This window comes from Megalops cyprinoides, chromosome 6, assembly GCF_013368585.1.
Source record: "Megalops cyprinoides isolate fMegCyp1 chromosome 6, fMegCyp1.pri, whole genome shotgun sequence".
Taxonomy (NCBI): domain Eukaryota; kingdom Metazoa; phylum Chordata; class Actinopteri; order Elopiformes; family Megalopidae; genus Megalops; species Megalops cyprinoides.
Window position 1 is genome coordinate 14,777,139 of NC_050588.1, and position 17,289 is coordinate 14,794,427.

General features: G+C 43.9%; 1 protein-coding gene across 1 annotated transcript in view; it reads right to left on the bottom strand.

Moving 5' to 3' along the window:
* Window positions 1-17,289, bottom strand: part of LOC118778970 (copine-5) — a 102,883-nt gene that overhangs the window by 32,281 nt on the left and 53,313 nt on the right. Inside the window, exons 7-9 of the mRNA XM_036530772.1 lie at window positions 14,924-14,987; window positions 1,603-1,706; window positions 76-180 (exon numbers count right to left, since the gene is read on the bottom strand). Coding sequence (XP_036386665.1) covers window positions 76-180; window positions 1,603-1,706; window positions 14,924-14,987 — 273 coding nt within the window. The remainder of the gene's footprint in view (window positions 1-75; window positions 181-1,602; window positions 1,707-14,923; window positions 14,988-17,289) is intronic.

Here is a 17,289-nt window from a genome sequence, read left to right on the forward strand (position 1 = left end):
GCATGTCTGTATATATTTCTCTTGATCCTGGCTAATGGTGCAGTAACATGCAGAGGACACAGGAGGCGCACCTACCTGTCATAATCTCCATTGCAGAGCGCCCGCACTGGGATGGTGAAGGACTGCCAGACAGGGTTCAGCGTGTTCTTCACCACCTCCGTCTTGTGGCAGATGGTGAACCTAAACCCAGAGCAGGGCGAAGATACTGGTGAGGTGACCAAAGGCACCACAAATATAGAGCTCTTCACACTCCTCAGTTACATGTAAAGCCCTTTGGGACAACCCTGTTATGTGACAGAGTAGCCACATAAATTAAAATGTGACTGACTGATGCATTTATTGGCTGATTGCGTCACGGAGTGACATTGGTGAGGTGTCATTCACATACAGATGGAGTTCAAGGGTGCCTAAGTACTTTCCTTTCTGAAAGCAACATTTTTAAACGAGCTATATCAAATCAAATCAAATGTGATTGATTATTGATTAGCTAATTGGTTGATTGATTGACTGCTTGACATGTGTCACTCATAGCACTTTACAATACGTATAATAGTACCATGAGAGATATGTGGTAAAATTTTTGCTTAGGTCCAAGGGAGTGCAGAGATGGATAGGAGAACTGGCAAAACTGGCATGAAATTGTGCCCGGTTGCTGTTTTATTCCCGAGGAGCCATAGGTTCTTCTTGTTGTATTTTGGAAAACAGACAAATACGATATTTTGACAGAGTGAATATGGCTTTTTTTTCCACAAAGCCATTTTAATTCATTTTAATTTTATTTCATAATAAATAATGATGATAATAATAATAATATAATTTTAATTTATAATTTTATTTTAATTAATGCATAACACAGGACAGAAGAGTCATTAATGCAATGAGACCTGATTGTGAACATGGTACGTTAGCATCTTTGCCAGAGTGCATTACTCAATAGCTCACACTTATGAAGCGATTTTGAGTGTTTTTAAATTTAAAGCTCTCTAATCATCTCACAGCCTATTGCCCCACTGGACCATTAAATCTCTATCAGTGCCTTTTAACACACAGCAGCTTTTAAACTTGGGTTGCCTATTCACGGACACTTAAGTTGTCTTAAATTACTAACCAGGCACAGCTTACTGAGCGGATGTCACCAAAACATACCATGACTGCTCTGGTGTCTGCTGAGACAATGGGGTGTATGCAGCTCTGCAGCAGATTCATTTCTTGGGAGTTTACAATTCCCACTTTGCTTCACATTAACAGGAAATCTTTTCTCCTGCAAAGCCTCTTTCTCTGTGTGCTGCAATGCGTAACTTGTTAATCTCAGCTAGTTAAGGAACAGAGGGGTGCGTTCAGAAGAACTACAGCTACTACAGCCAGTCCGCCTATAAAACGGGTGCTTTGATGTTCAGTATTCAGCACATGCAGCCCCTGTACCTCAGAGAATACGGTCTCAACCAGTGCTGCTCTCCATGCTGCATCCCACCCTGCACTAAAATAGTGAGCACTGAAATAAGGAAGCGCTCGGAGATCTCAAACTCGTCTCTTTAATAACTCATCGTCTTTCTGGCCAAAGTACCTGAAGGAGAAACCAGCAACAACAAAAAAGCAACCTACGTTCCATCTTCATTGCTCCGGTAGAAGACCATGAAGGGGTCGGATTTTCCAAAGAAGTCCTTCTTGTCCAGCTTGTTCGCACAGAACTGCATGGTGGCGCTGTCCTGTGAGAGAAACAGATGGTTCCAAATATGTAGGATTATCTCACCTTTTCTTCATGTGTTTGTTTCCCTTTTGTGATGCCTGGCTCTTAGTTATAAGCTTCAGGTACGCCAAATAAAAGCAGTCATTCAGCTAATACAGGATGGTAAACACAGCAAGACTGGCCTATCTCAGCCTATGAAAAAAGAATAAGGCCATTCCACAGAAACAATGGATAACAATGGACAGTACAACTACACTCAATGGCATAGAACTGCATACGAGACGGTGTCTTCTGAGACCTTAACCATAATCCATAAAAGTCTGAACGGGAGTACAGTTTTCTTAATGACACACTTGGCAAACATGAATTATCGCAGCACAGCTCATGTTCACATTGCTCACTGTCAAGACAGAGATGCTGATTGTGCAAGGAGATTCTGCTGTAAAAGTCCCCTACTCCATCACAATTATAATACAAAGGAGAGTGCATAGAATGTACAGCATACCGATCTAAGAAGTACAGGGGTGAAAGAATTTTACCCCACCACTTACATACACTCAGGGTCACATCTTTCAGATTAAGACAATTGGACAGCTCTCCTGTAGGGGGTGCTTTATTTTACACTGGTCCCACAGACATCAACAGCACCTCGGTTAGGTGTAGGAATAGGAATAGGTGTTAGGTATAAGAATACTGGGGCTAAAAAGAAACCAGAGCAAATTTTTTCCCAAGGTGGTGGGATTTCTCAAAGAACTTCTGTAGCAAGCCAATCTGTTCAGGACGTGAGATGCACTCCCTGCAGCAGATGGTGTTATCCCATGTTATAGTCACTTAGCAGACGTCACTTTGAGCAACTTACATAGCTAAAACATAGTGTGTTATCCATTCACAAAGCTGGATATTTAGGAAATTCAGGCAAGTAACAACAGTAGCGGTCCACCTATTTAGGAGCCCTCCTCCTTACCACTATTCCTCAGGTGGTGATGTCAAAGAAGTTTGGACTGAATGACCATGTTATGTAGTTCTAATGCCCCTCACAAAGTTTTGTGTTTCAAAAATATGTAAACAGAACATTTTAACTAATATCCTATATATGTTTTTTTATGATATTCAATGAAAAATACAGCACATACATGCTTGCATTTAAAGAGTTTCAGCACTTGGCAACACAGGAAGTGACAAGCAGTATTGCACTTGTCTAGACACATGTAACAGAGCATGTATAAAGTATGACCTTTACTGTGTTAGTTCTGTAGCTTTTTTCCCAAAAAAAAAACAAAATTATCAATCAACCTTTCGTGAGCTGACAGCCTCAGTCATAAAGGAAATTTAATTTATGTATGAATGACACAATTCTGAACAGTGTAGTTGCATGCTGGGAAATCTAGTTCAATACGGAATCTGTGTCACCAACGTGAAACCAAAAAAAATATTCACTCCTCATTTCACACGTCGTTGATGTATGAGAAGGCAGCAGACTCCCAAACGAATACCAAATGCCAAAACAACACTCTCCTGTGGTTTAGCCTGCTTTTGAATTGGGGTAGAGGGGGCTGCTTATCACTGTTGCTATGGTAACCTGTTGATGGCACTCAGTAACTGGGCACTCAGACACGTTGTCGCCTGGCGCCCGGGTGGTGACGATAGGCCAAGGCTGTGTGCCAGGTCAACCGATCTCTCTGACCCACATCGATCTGCCTCGGGGGGGGTGGTCTGCCCTGTGCCCCGCCCTCACAAGCTCTTCATTGTTCTAGGCAACCCCCTCCAGTTTGAGTGTTGGCTGAAAGCCCGGGCTCAAGGATAAAAAAACATTTGTTCAACTGAAAAATCCTGTCTGACAATCCTGTTCATTTTCAAAGGGGCTGTGCTGAAAGGGTGCCTGGTGTCATTCTTAAAAAAAAAAAAAGATCAATATTTCACCTCACTGCCATCAAAGTTTTCAAAACTACTGAACCTTGAGAAAGTAGATAGCCCTTGCAAAACTTTGAGGCACATCCAACAAAAACTCATATGCTGGGAACTAACTGTTTATTGACACTAATTTCAGCAGGAAAACAGAAAGAATTGCTTTAAAGTAGCAGCCCACATCTAAAGTTATCAAGGAGATCATAAGAATACCAGGAAGTCTGCCGAAACAGCAGTCAGATGGCAACCCTCTTACAAAAGCAGTAGTTCTGAAACCAATGGAGGTGACTTCGTCCTCTTACCTCATTAATAGAGAGATGACAGCTCCGGCCTTGTGTGTGTGTGTGTAAATTTGAGGAAAAAAAAGGCTATGTAATAAATCACACTGTCAATTTCTTTGTTGTCTCTGGTGTCTTTTTGAAAGGGCATGCATATCAAAGATTACCTCAGTTTCTAGTTCGTTAAGCACAACTGAACACTTCCACCCAGCTCCTCAGAGCTCTGACCCAGAGAAAGGGAGAGTGGGGAAGCTGCAGGGTTGGCACTGTTTCGCAGCTGAAAGTGTCAGCATGTGGAACTGTGCCCTGGCGGTGCGTCTGGAGGGGAAGAGTGTTCTCTGTTGCACAGTTTCGCACGGCAGCAGAGGGAAGGGAGATTCCTCATTACACCATTTATGGAAGCACAAGCCTGAGGGACAGTGGTGGAGGTCCAGGGAGGGGGGATACATGACAAAAAAAAGGGGGGGGGCAGGGTCACAATGAGCAATCAATGCCACATGCTACCTGGAGTATGCGCGAAACAATGTGCTGGAACAGCAGCACTGTTGACAATAATGAAAAAACTACCATAACCATAAATCTTCTTCCATGAATAATAATTGTGATGATGATGGTGAAAACTGTGACCAATCTTTATAACAGCAACAGATATACCCTTATTACTCCAGATACTCACTATTGAACAATGTCGGAAAAAATCTCTTCTTTGTTAATATCACAGAGGCAATCAGAAGCATTGCATATTTCCCTACCACCCCTGGCCTTCCAGTCAGCCCCTCTTGTGGAACCTGTTATCTGGAAGTGCCAGCCAGGTCCTTATCTGGCAAGGTACAAACCTCCGGCAATTCTGGATCGATGATATGAAGGTCCACAGGCTTCCCAGCCAGATGTCACCCTCCGCTGTCACCCAGTCCACATTATTACATTTTGATAGCTGCCCACTATCCGTACGCCTCTCACGACGCCCACGTTCATCCCAGGGCAAGAGACAAGCGACTTTACAGCGAAGTCGTTCGAACTTTATGCGTTAGCTGCTGTCGTTCACGTTTTCCCCACTGTTTAAAATTCCCCCGAATGCTCCTCGTTTGGAATGCCATTATTCTTGGGGCTGTGCTCTACTGGTTTCCGAGCAATCAATTTCCATTTCCTCACGATAAATACGTGCTGTCTCTAACAACATACCCCATAGACTGCAAAGCCATTAAGGCTGTAAACTGATAGGCAAAAACCTGCTCCTCTTCATTTTGCCTTCCATGTTCATAGTATGCCTTAAGCATAGCGCAAGGTTTTTAGATTTGTGTCTAATTTACTGGCACTTTCCCACAGCTAAAAGTTTTTTTCCTGTGAAACGAAAGGTTCTGTTTTTGTATCAGTTATGAGTCTTATTTTATGTTAAGCGGCTCTAACGTCTAATAATTGTTGCAATGTTGCAATCTCTGAATAGTAGGTAGCGACTACCTGTTCCTCACATAGCATATCCTTGTTCTACACCTCTCTAAATTCATATTATACGACACTGGCCCTTTTAATTTTAATCCTGTGTCGATATATGCATGTATAATCACATAAGCAACATTAGTACTGGTACAGTGCACTCTTATAGAGTGGTTATTGAATAAACACACTGTAATTACACAGGTATTATAAACACAATGCAAAGTGGGTCACTGTGTGGCAGTAGTCATCAGCCAGAAAACAGTGAATTTTCCAAACAGGCCCTGTTGCAGTTTAGTGGAGAGCATCAGCAGTCAGTGAACAGGTAGGTTAAACAAACAGTGTGTGCTCCTTTTGGGTGCATGGAAAAAATATCTTGCTACAAGGCACATACATACATTTTAAGTACTTTCACAAAATGGAGATTCTTTATCTGTGTGTCAATACAGTTCTCAGTATGTTTGCCCAAAGCAGACATAAATGCACACAGAAAAGCCATTAGACCTTAAAACTGAAGCACACAGTCCATCTGAACCCTTTCTCCTCTACAGAGACTTTAATGTCCATCTCCATATCCTCTGTATGACCCCAGTATGCCATTAAATGCATCTGCTAAGCGTGCACTATTATCCAGAGTTATTCACCTATTATGCATGAATACAACATAAAAAGGTACAGGCACCAAGGAGTACAACAGCAGCCTCCCATCCATGATCCTGTGAGCATGTGATTACCAGCCCAGTTCCAGTACTAGTACTCCATGCTGTGGCACTGAATATAGATGCACAGAACTAGCAATCAAAGGCAGACCGGGTAAGACAGAGGTATGATCCTTTTTGCAAGACATCAGTAATGTGCACTGAAGAGAGGTTCTATTTTGCTTTGTTATCCTTCAAGTTCAAGGGTCAGCACTTTCTAACGCCAGTGTAGTGAACCTATCCTGCTGCCGGCGAGCCAGAGGTCTCCCGTTGGGCTGCCTGCAGCCAGGTAATGACATGATAATGGAGCTTTAATGGCAGGGAGTGTGTCCGCATGGAGGCCTGCTGTCTCATTATCACATGCAGGCAGACTCTGCTTCAGGTGTAATTACATATGCCACCCCGGCCCCGGGTCTGAATTCCTGCTGCCTCCAGAACCTCATCTGCCCTCAGGCCTCGCTTCGAACGCTTCAGCCAATGGCAGCTCCCTGCCCTGACACCCCTCCCCTCTGGCCTGAACAGAGGCTGAGCCTGGCCCTGGTTCTGGACACCACACCCTCTGTAGTCGTGTGATACGTAAAACATAAAACATTTGATAATTGTGCCAAATAGGCCAAACTCCACTGAGACCCCAGATCATGGCCTCAGTTACAAAATGTGGACTTTTGGGCTTAAACAGGGCTTTTCAGACTTTGGGAATTGTAGGCCATCGAGCACAGTTTCAGCACAGAGCTGCTGAGGTGGCTACACATGTTTGCATGTTAAAATCTGACAGAAGACTTTACAAAGTTTCTAAGTAACCAAAGCTTCTAAGAAAGCTTAGGAATCGCAACCAATCCGCAGGAACCCCCGTCAACACAGAGCCATGTCCCTAAAACCACGCCGCTGATCCCTGCCAGCCTCATTGCACCCCTTCAGTGAATTATGCAGAGCCGCCTGACAGGAGTATGGCTGGATCATGGTAAATACCGCCGGAATTATTCCGCCAGCTGCCAGCCTTCCGCTCTCAGACGTATGGTGGCACAGGTCCATGAGACAGAGATGGGTTCATTCCCCCGGCCGCTCCCGCGTGAAACACACATAATGACTGTGCGGTGCGTGAGCCTGAACTCACATCATGTGACATGTCACTACAGAACATGTACGGTGCAGTGACAGGTAACTGTCATGGACAGTGACTGCCATTGCAGCGGCCCCATTGCTGTGAGAAAGTGCAAGGGCAGCATAAAAACCCTCACGCCTACTCATGTAAATGTGTTTTATAAATCACCACATGTCACTGGATCTCCGCTGGGGTTTGGGGGGAAGAAAATGCAGAGTGAAGCCATCCAGCAAGAGATGTTGTAATTAGTATGATACAGCTGAGATAGAACTCAAACTCATAAAGACAGACAGCAGCACTGAAAACACATTGGACTCCCCGTTTTACAAATGAATTAAGCTGCATTCATTTATACTTTCATAATTCGGGTAGAAATATTTTTTCCCCCGTGCAATTTGACACTTCAAAGAGGGCATGACTTATATCAGCTTCGGCAATTGATATTCTGTAATTTGCTCCAGAAAGAGAGAATGGTCATAAATCATGCAGTTTGCAGAGATAAAGCTGCTAGTCTATATTTAACATACACAAATCTATACATCAAAATAATCAATCAATAAAAAGTCAATCAATTAAGTCATTTGTACCAGAGTCACAGGATTAATCCCTCTGAACAAAATAGGTATTGACCCGGACTGTTGAAACAAAGGGCATGCATGTATAGTATCTTATATAATATAGTATATAAACATATATCGTAGTCATAATCAGATGCTGTATTAGAAATCGTGAACAATGCTAGTATGATAAATAATTTACCATGCTCAGAGCACACACTGCAGTTTCAGCAGTTTTGTAAAGTAAACAGTGTGTAGTCTTTCTCCCGGGGAAATGCAGGGGGGGAGGCCCGAGAGAGAGGTTATCAGATGACACGTTTCTCATGAGACCTCACTAAGCCTGGGCTTTAGGGCACTTCCCAAGAGAGGGAGGCCACAGAAGCAAACCCGGGGGTTTCTCAAAAATCTGCATATCCCTATATCCACTCAGAGGACCAAAATCAATATCTACAGCATCTTCAACTTCAGGTCAGCCAGTCAAGCCATCTATGGTTTCATTTCTGAAATCAGCTAAGCATACGTTATGCATGATGTATGCTCTATCCCACTGAGATGGCTCCCTGAGCACAGCACCATCCTCCAACAGCAGGACAGGAGGGTAATGGCTGAGGAAGCAAGATTTCAAGCTGCAAGTTTGAGTCCCGGGTTGGTTGCTGTGCCCTCGAGCAAGGCGGTTAACTTGAACTGCATGGGTAAATCCTTATGAATCAACACGTACATTGTGTAAGCTGGATGTGGGGTATTAGTGTCTAGTGTATTAGTGTCTGTGGAGTTAATAAATCATAATTACAACGGTTCTCCAACCATTTTTCCTTGTGTACCCTTGGCTATATAACCAATGCCCTGTGTTCCTCCGCCAGCATGAATTATTCAAGCATAGCACCTGAATAACTTGGATACAGGGAAGAGTTTTAAACCACACAGTGCACAGCTGTGAAACAAATCTTCACTGATCCTTGGTGCAGAGAAGCAGGCTCGATCCTGAAACCTTTTACAGCATATTGTAAAACACAAGAGTTAATTAGGTACATAAATTAACAAATAAAATATTCTATGAAATCCGCCATTCTATGAAATCCAATTCATTCTATGAAGTACCCCCTGGGGACAGCCCATGTACTTTTAGAGTTAAGAGAACCCCTAGTTTTGTGACTGCTGCTCTGAGTGCTACTCTGAGAGAAGGCTTGCTGAGAGAAGGGCCCAAATGTGGTGTCAGGCCTTGATCACACCGGCTCTAGCCTTGAAAGGACTGATATTATAGCATCTATGGATGGCTCAAGTGCTCTGGGCTGTTGCAGCCAAGCTGTCATCCTGCGCAGAACTACTGGGGAGCCAGTTTGCATTTAAAAGGGGAGAATAAAAACGTTTATGCTAATGATATATGCCTCAATTATTAAAACTATAGCTGTGAGCATTTCAGTAGTCTGATAGGTTATATATAGCGCAGAGACACAGTCACATAAGAATACACCCAAATATGCACATGCACACACACAGGCTTTCTCACACACACACACACACACACACACACACACACACACACACACACACACACACACACATATACACATACGCAGATCTGTGGCAGGATGCATAAAATCACCAAAAGAGTGTTAAGAAACTCTGAGACAAATGTGTCTTAAGTTTAAGGGTAAGAATAAGAGTCATGAAGTCGATAGGTATTTTAGCTCCTTTAAGAGTACGGATTCTACTCCTAGGTATATGTATGAGGTATACATTGCCCCGATGCAAGGTCAGTGTTTTGTATTCTTTTAAGGAAATCAACTTTTTTCTCCTTGGTCCTCATCAGTGCCATAGATTGCTTTGTTGATGGCAGCATTCTCACGTTCAGAGGGGCCATTGTACCAGTGCTTCTCATGCTTGACAGGGATATGTAATATTCAGGGGAAAGCAGCAGCCATGTCACCATTACTTCCCGCCCATGTTGATCTCTTTATGATGTATACATCAGATCAAACCTGTGCTTTACAAGTCTGTTTGTGCTTTCACTCATCCGCAATTTAGAGTAGCAGGCTATGCTTTTAGGTCTAGCTGGGATTCCTTCTATTGGATGATTGGGCATCTATGCCATGAAGGTATTTCTGATGTGGAACGCCTATGTTTATTTTATGATTCAAATAAATGACACCTTGTGGTCACTAATGAAATATTTAGTCCTCAGATCATTTAAGCTGTGAAAATGCCAGGAGAAATGATCTCACTCAAGAATTCATTGTTTCACGATTAGATTAGGTTCATTTTTAATTACAGGCTTCAATGGTATGAGATATGTACAGAATACATTAAAACATCATAACATTATAAGTGGGAAATTGTGATATGCACATTCTGGAATGTTGGAAAGCCATTCTTTTCCACGGCATGCAGGTTTTACATTTTTCTCTTTTACTCCTAAGCCGACCTGTTTTTTAGTTTTTATTCCTCGGTCAAATGCTCTCCTCAGAATTACCGCCCTTGATCTGTGTATAACAGTCACTGTTTTATCGAAATTTTGATCCCACACAGTGGGGAGAAGGAAACATCTGAATACATTGTAAGAAGGAAATGTAATGAGATAGCACGGTACAGGTAAGATCTCATTAGCAGGGAACAGAAAAAGGATGTGAGGAGAGAGGGAGAAGACAGAGTGAAAGAGAGAGAAGCTGTGAGAGGGAGAGAGAGACAAGTGAGAGAGAGGGAGACAGAGGAGAAGAGACAGAGCGGGAGAGAGGTGGAGACACAGAAGAGGGAAGACAGAGAGAGAGGAGGGTGGACAGAGGCATATTCACAAACTGATTCACGCAGCCTTTCGCCCAAGGCAGCGCAAACAGCCTCAAAGGGAGACACACAAAGTTAAACACACGTACACACAAACATACACACACACATAGACGAGCTTCAACATACATACATTCATGTGTAGGTGCAATCATTCGATCACAGGCTTTCTCTCCCACAAACACACACACACACAAATCAGCCCACACATATTCTCCTTCTCCTCTCTAAAAATAACCTCCTAGGGAAAGTTGGTTACAATAATCAAGAACTACTTTTCAACCTTAGTCAATCTACTCAGATCCTTATTAGGCAGAGAGCTTAGGCACTAATAAGTCTCCGGCAGAGAGATGACCTAAACCTGCAATGATGTGAACTAGAATTCCCTACCACTGCTGTAGTCAGCATAACAGCTACAGACCAACGCGTGCTCCTCCCTCTAACTCATTAATGCCATGGATGCTCTGGGGGTGCGGAGCTCACTCCCTCTGATGCTTCTGAGCACTGCGTAACATGCTCTGGGTGTCCTTTGACTTTCAAATGGAATGATCAGTGCACTTGAGCGCCCGCTCTCCTGTGGATTCTTGCTCTCCCCCGAATCCTCACATCTGGGTGTTGCCAGCAACTTAAGTGGTATTGCCCGCACTTGTGTATCCAAACCACATGCAAACCACCCCGAGTGGGAAAAAGACAGGGCGATGATATAGACCTCGTATCCCATCCCACGCTCTGCGTATTCGATCACGGAATCTTCCGGAGACTCTCTGTTATGCCCTCCTACGGCTTTTGATGCTATTGAAACTACATCAAAAGCTACCAGCTTCTGAGGTTCCTGCCAAGTTTTAATCTTTCTTTTATTTTTTGCTTCATTTAACAGTTTCTAATTTCTCCAGAGTTGCCAATTAAATCTACATATGCTTTACAGTAATAATGCATGCATGCCTCATATAAATGTCCCATGAATTAATAATGAAATGAATTTTATTAATATGGGGAGATGGTTTGTGCAAACAGACCCTTTTACAGAACTACAGAGCTTAATCAGTTGGAGCATTTATAAATTATATATTTATTAATGAACTATCTTTTATGTAATGACTGAGTGAAGCTTCCTTTCCATTACTTAAACAGCTGTTCTCTGACGAACTGTCTGACAAACTGGTTCCCCTTACTGACATTATTTTCCCATATAGAGGATTGAGGATTGAAGTCAAGCTGATGGAAAACCAAGGAACAGCCTATATGAGAACGATTTCCATTTTCTTACAAAATGATCCTGCCTGACCGTAAAGGCTCACCGCTACCTCCGTTCTGGTGAAAGACCGCTGTCGTTCGAAAAGTAAATACATAAACACAGAAGCTTGTTCATCACCCCCACGCCACTGCTTTGATGCTCAGGACGCCAATGAATATTGCAGGAACATTGCAGGAAGGCAAAGAACACTGCTCTCACGGGGAGGAGAGTGGGGCCGCAGCACCATCGTGCAGCGTGCAACCTGCATCCGATTGGAACGCTGAGCGAAAGCGCACCACAAGCGGGTCCGTGTTATCGCAGGGCCCCGCATCAGGCAGTCTAATGCAGCAGAGATGGAGCAGACGGCGCAGTGACACCCTGGGGGGCACTGGGAGAGGGGAATTACGGCTGGGAACATCATTCATCACTCAATCGGCATCAGGGGGGCCCGGCGTAATACGCCTCTGCGTGCCGATTGAAGACCGCAGACGCCTGTGTAAAACGCTGAACGTGGAGAGCAGAAAGTGAGCCCCTAATAGGCCCACCATTGATCCGAGGGTCAGCGCCGGCTCGCTCGAACTGTAATGAGGGCGTATGGTGCATAATAGCCGCGTCTCGAGAGAAACACATGGAAGGGATGAAATTGTATTGAAATTGTTTTTTATTTCTTTATTTCTTCACTTTGTAGAAGCTCTAATCCTGTGAAATCAGCACATCACAGCTTGTAAACTATTCTCCACATCTCTGAAGCATTTCAGGTTGAATGCATTGAACACTGGGGCCCTTGTGGGCTGTAGGCAAACCAATATCCTCACTCTAATTTTTTTTCTTCACTCACAATCCAACCCAACTCTCTACTTGCCAGTTTCTGACCCTTTTTGTCTCATTTTTGTTCCTTTTTTTTGTTTTGTCTTCAATATTCACACTGCTCTGACCTGGTTGAGATTCACATAGATGAGGACACCTGAGCAGTGACAATTCACATAATTTTCCACTCAGTACAACAATATCTACGCTCAGTACAACAGCAGCATCTCTAGCAAGAGTACAATACCAATCTCTCTAGTGAAACTGGAATGCACAGCCTTCTGTTCACAAGCCCAGGTCTCTGTAGACTGTTCCACACAGCAACCCGGGTGACTGAAGCACATTCAACACATGTGTCGGCTGAATGCTGCAGGGTTTGACCGGAGATCATGAATGATATCAAAGCGCAGCTCAATACCTGCAGGGCATTTATTCAGCAAATCTACATGCCTCTATCTTATCTCCAGGCCCTCAGAACAGAGGGGAGTGAAACAAAGCAACCAGATCTATCACCATCAGTCACCCCACTGGCTCTATGTTCTGACCCACTGGAATAATGCAAAGACACGCATGACATCAGGGATACCACTTCAAGCTGTGTGCATGGGGTGGGACCTTTGTTTTTTTCCTTATTCACGATCCAACCCAACTCTCTCCTTGCCAATTTTGTCATTTTTTTGTCTCATTTTTGTTGCGTTTTTTTGTTTTGTCTTCAATATTCACACTACCCTGACCTGATTGAGACTCCCATAGATGAGCATCCCTGCCTATGCTTGCTCAGTGACACCAATTCATGTAATTCTACACTCAGTCAAAAACGGATTATATTTGTTGGCCTAACTGCAGCTAAGAAATGTTTTATTTACTTTGTGTTCAGCATAGACATGCCATTGTCAAGATTATGGCTTGCTTTCTTCCACGTTGCTGTCTCTCTCGAACAAGCCACTGCTGTACTTAACAAAGCCAAACCCTCTGCATTACAAGCATTGGATGGGATTGCACAGAACTGAGTTCTCATTGTAGATTTCCTTTTGCTATGGCCTACCTACCTTACTACCGATGATAATCAGATTGACCATGTTTTATTGTTTCTTTTTTTGTTTTGTTCTGTTTATTTTGTCAGCTGGAATACTCTCGTGGCAGAATATTTGATCAGCCGCTCTTTTGTGTAAAAGAAAAAGGCTAATGAAAGTCTTGATCATAAAACATATTCACACTGTATTCAGAAAAGATCCCTCACAACTGTGAAATATTTTCTGCAAAGCACTCTGTGCCAATTTGTTGCGAAAGGAACCAATATAGTATGCAGAGTCAATATATTTCAGTTTATTGATTTACTGGGGCCCTCCAAGAGCAGGTATGGAATTCCCTAATCTAAGTCACAAGGCAGTAGTTTCCCCTTTAATCAGTGGTTTAACTGATTCAATATGGCACTTACAAAACAGCACACTTAAGGGCTTCTGTGCTCCAAAGACACACATATCAGCAGATGCTGCTGTCCGCTGGAGAAATCTGTCCCCAATATGTCAGGGCAACATCCAATTAATACAGCACTTTTAATGTATGCAAAGCAACTCATGGTTTAAGCGAAAACCCCATCATTCAGTCTTTTTTATTAACAAACCGAACCCTTCAAATCAAATGATTCAAGACGCTTCCTGAATAACACTCGTATGGAAAAGTACCTGACAGGCACTGCAGTAAGACCAGTGCACATAAATCAGGCTCTTCAGAGAGCTAAATCGCCCATCGACAACGGAGCAGTGAACCCACGAGCGCGGTGACACTGTGCTCATCCTGTTCCCTTTCCATCTCATTAAGCGCACCTGACTTTACAGAAACAGCCATCATTTATCATACCAATAAAGCCAGCGCGCTTCCTCAGGTGCCCTAATGGAAAGGGTTTAAGGGAACATGTTGTAAGCATCCTGTTCCTGTCCCCCTGACCCACTTTCTCTGTATTAGCCCGGCTCATGTGCTGACGGAGTGCAGAGTGCATTGGGTCTACAATTAATAAATGTGATGAGACAGGCCGGAGAACAGTGCCACCTGGGGAATGCTACGCTTAAAAAATGACTGCACTTACAGAGCTGGAAAGATGTTCTTACGCTTTGTCAAACCACATGCTCATAAACACACATATACACTCTTTGACAAAGTAATACTCACATGCACAGTAATACAGTAGCAACACACAAATACGCAAGCATACATATTGAATACATAAAGATACTGACACACAGATACAAACATAGTAAAAACATATACACAGCCACATGGATGGGCACACACACTCACACACACACACACACACACACACACACGCACACACACACACACACGTGCACACACACAGGCATAGGAACAGTGTTCTCTCAAACAGCCGCAGAGAAAAGCAGGACACGGGCACATCCTTGCTGCAGAGACAGGCAGCTGTACTCACTCTGCAGTTTCCCAGCTCCTCAGCAGTTAGAATGATGGTTCCGCATTTCTTCCCAGGAATCCCTCTGAAAACAGACAAAAGCAAACCGTCAACATATACAAGTTTCAACACCAGAAAGACAATGGAGAACCACTGTCCCTAATGCAAATCGATGCAATAATAAAAAAGACAATGATAACAGTCACAGTGCTTTATGTGTACATGGGTAAGTGATGATAATGGGGTGTGCTGTGTGCCTGTGGCACACTGAAGCCCACACAGAGATTTTGGGAGGGCCTCTCACAGCAGATGGGATCTTTCCCTTGGAGGTTCACATCACACTGCGCTGACCCCATCCACATCCATGATGCCGAGGGACAGGGAACTAACTAAGCGTCATCCAAATTTATACAGTATTCCAACCTCCCTCCTTCCCTGACACCTGAGGTGCAGGACTCATCATGACTAAAAAAACTGACTTTGTCTGGTTTAGACCGCAATCTACTGTGTGGATCGATTTACTGTGTTTACAATAACAGGAGCAGATGAGACAAGTGGTTTGGGTGTTCAGCTGTTTAGATGCAGAGACTTAAATAGATACGAACGAGGAGAAACGCTCATGATGCAGCATTTTAAAGACTATAGGTGACCAAGGAAGGCATAGGATTCTCACATCTCACTGAATGCATTTCAAACACATATCACACCACCTTGAGTTGCTTTGCGGTTTTGAAACATCACATCATATATTTTAAGTGTCAACTTGAATATGACGTCCTTTCTTCAGTGAACAAACTGAATGAGCATGCTGTCTTTGCTATGAGGGGTCAATCCAATTCTAGGCAGTGGTACAGCCCCCCACCTCGCCAATACCTACACCACTTAATTCCTCTCTAATAGCATGCCCCAGTCTGTAAAGGTCAGGGGTCAGGGAGAACTCCTCTTTTCTCACTCACCTGTCTACTGCGTTTTACAGGAAGAAAGAAATGCTGAGTGGGGCACAGTGGCTCCTGAAAATCGCAGCCGGAGGCGGTGGTTTTGGTGTGAATCTACACAGCGTGTTAGTCAGAGAGACAGCCTGTCTCTCCGTTAGAGGGTGTCAGGAAGGAAGCCTCACCCTCGATCCACAGCAAGCTTGATGATTTCATGTGAGTGGGAGTCTCACAGCGTTCCCCTGCAAGCAGAGCTCCAGCGCTGAGGGACGGAAGGCTCCCCTCGCCAGCAGGGACGTGCATTCCCATTCATTTGACATCGGAATATTCCACAGCTCCCAAGATCAAATATTTGAATTACTCAACCATTCCCCACCCAAGCGCAGCATGAAATTCTAGCTCTTTTTATAGCAATTCACCGGGAAAAAAGAGATCTGCGTTCACTCACAATATCCAGCAGGAAAATTAATATCAATGAAGTGTGTTATTTGATGCAGGGGTCACGGTCTCTCCTTTGATTAATGCCGGCGTGAAAGAATAAAAGTCAATTAAAAACTCTTTTTTGAAAAATTGGACTTTCAAGCGTGACTTTTCCAGCTGAATCCGCAAGTAACGCCCCCGAGCAGCCACAATAAAAGGGCGGGAAAACCAGGTGCGCTCTAGAGGGCTGATCACTGGATATGAACACCTAAAGCACACAGCCTATGGCTATTCACCCATGGGCTATTTCCTACAGTAAGGTTAGGCCCAGAGAGACACTCTACAGGTAGCACTCAACTTATGGCTATCTGCCTGTGTACCATCTCACCTTTGACAGGGAGCCAGTGTGGAGACGTGTGGCACGCTGGGCAGGAAATAGGAGTCTATGCAGCATTAATGCACCAAGACCCTGCCTCTCATCCTCTCACTTTCATGCAGCGATGTCCTTGTCTGGAGGCTCACTGCAGCCATTTAGCAATTCCTCTCTCTTCCTGAAAATTTAAATGAATTACTGCAAGCCCTCCCTTTATTTGCACTCTGGTCTCTGAGGACGCTCGCTTGTCACAATATTTGATAATTGGCTAATTAATCAAAGGAGAGCTTCCCCACGCATCTCGGTGTCAATAAAGGGGCAGCGCCCTGTTGAAACGAGTGCCAACGGTGCCGCAAGAGAGGTCTCATTTGAGGGCTTCGTTCTACTTCCGTTTCCCAAGGCTGGCATGTGCTCATGGACAATTCCCCTGTCAGTGATTTAGGTGCCATCTCTGCCCTCTCATACAGCAGAGTTCTGGAGTTCTCACTCCTGACACCTCTCTGTGCATTCATGCTGACTGTTAACACCCCCCCGCATCACCCCATATCTGAGATTTTTCAAAAAATAGTATCTGTGCATGTGTACTGTCAAGGGGGGGGTGTCAAAGAGCAAAGGTCAAAGAGCATCTTCTTTTCCCGTGTCAGGAGCACTAACAGACATCG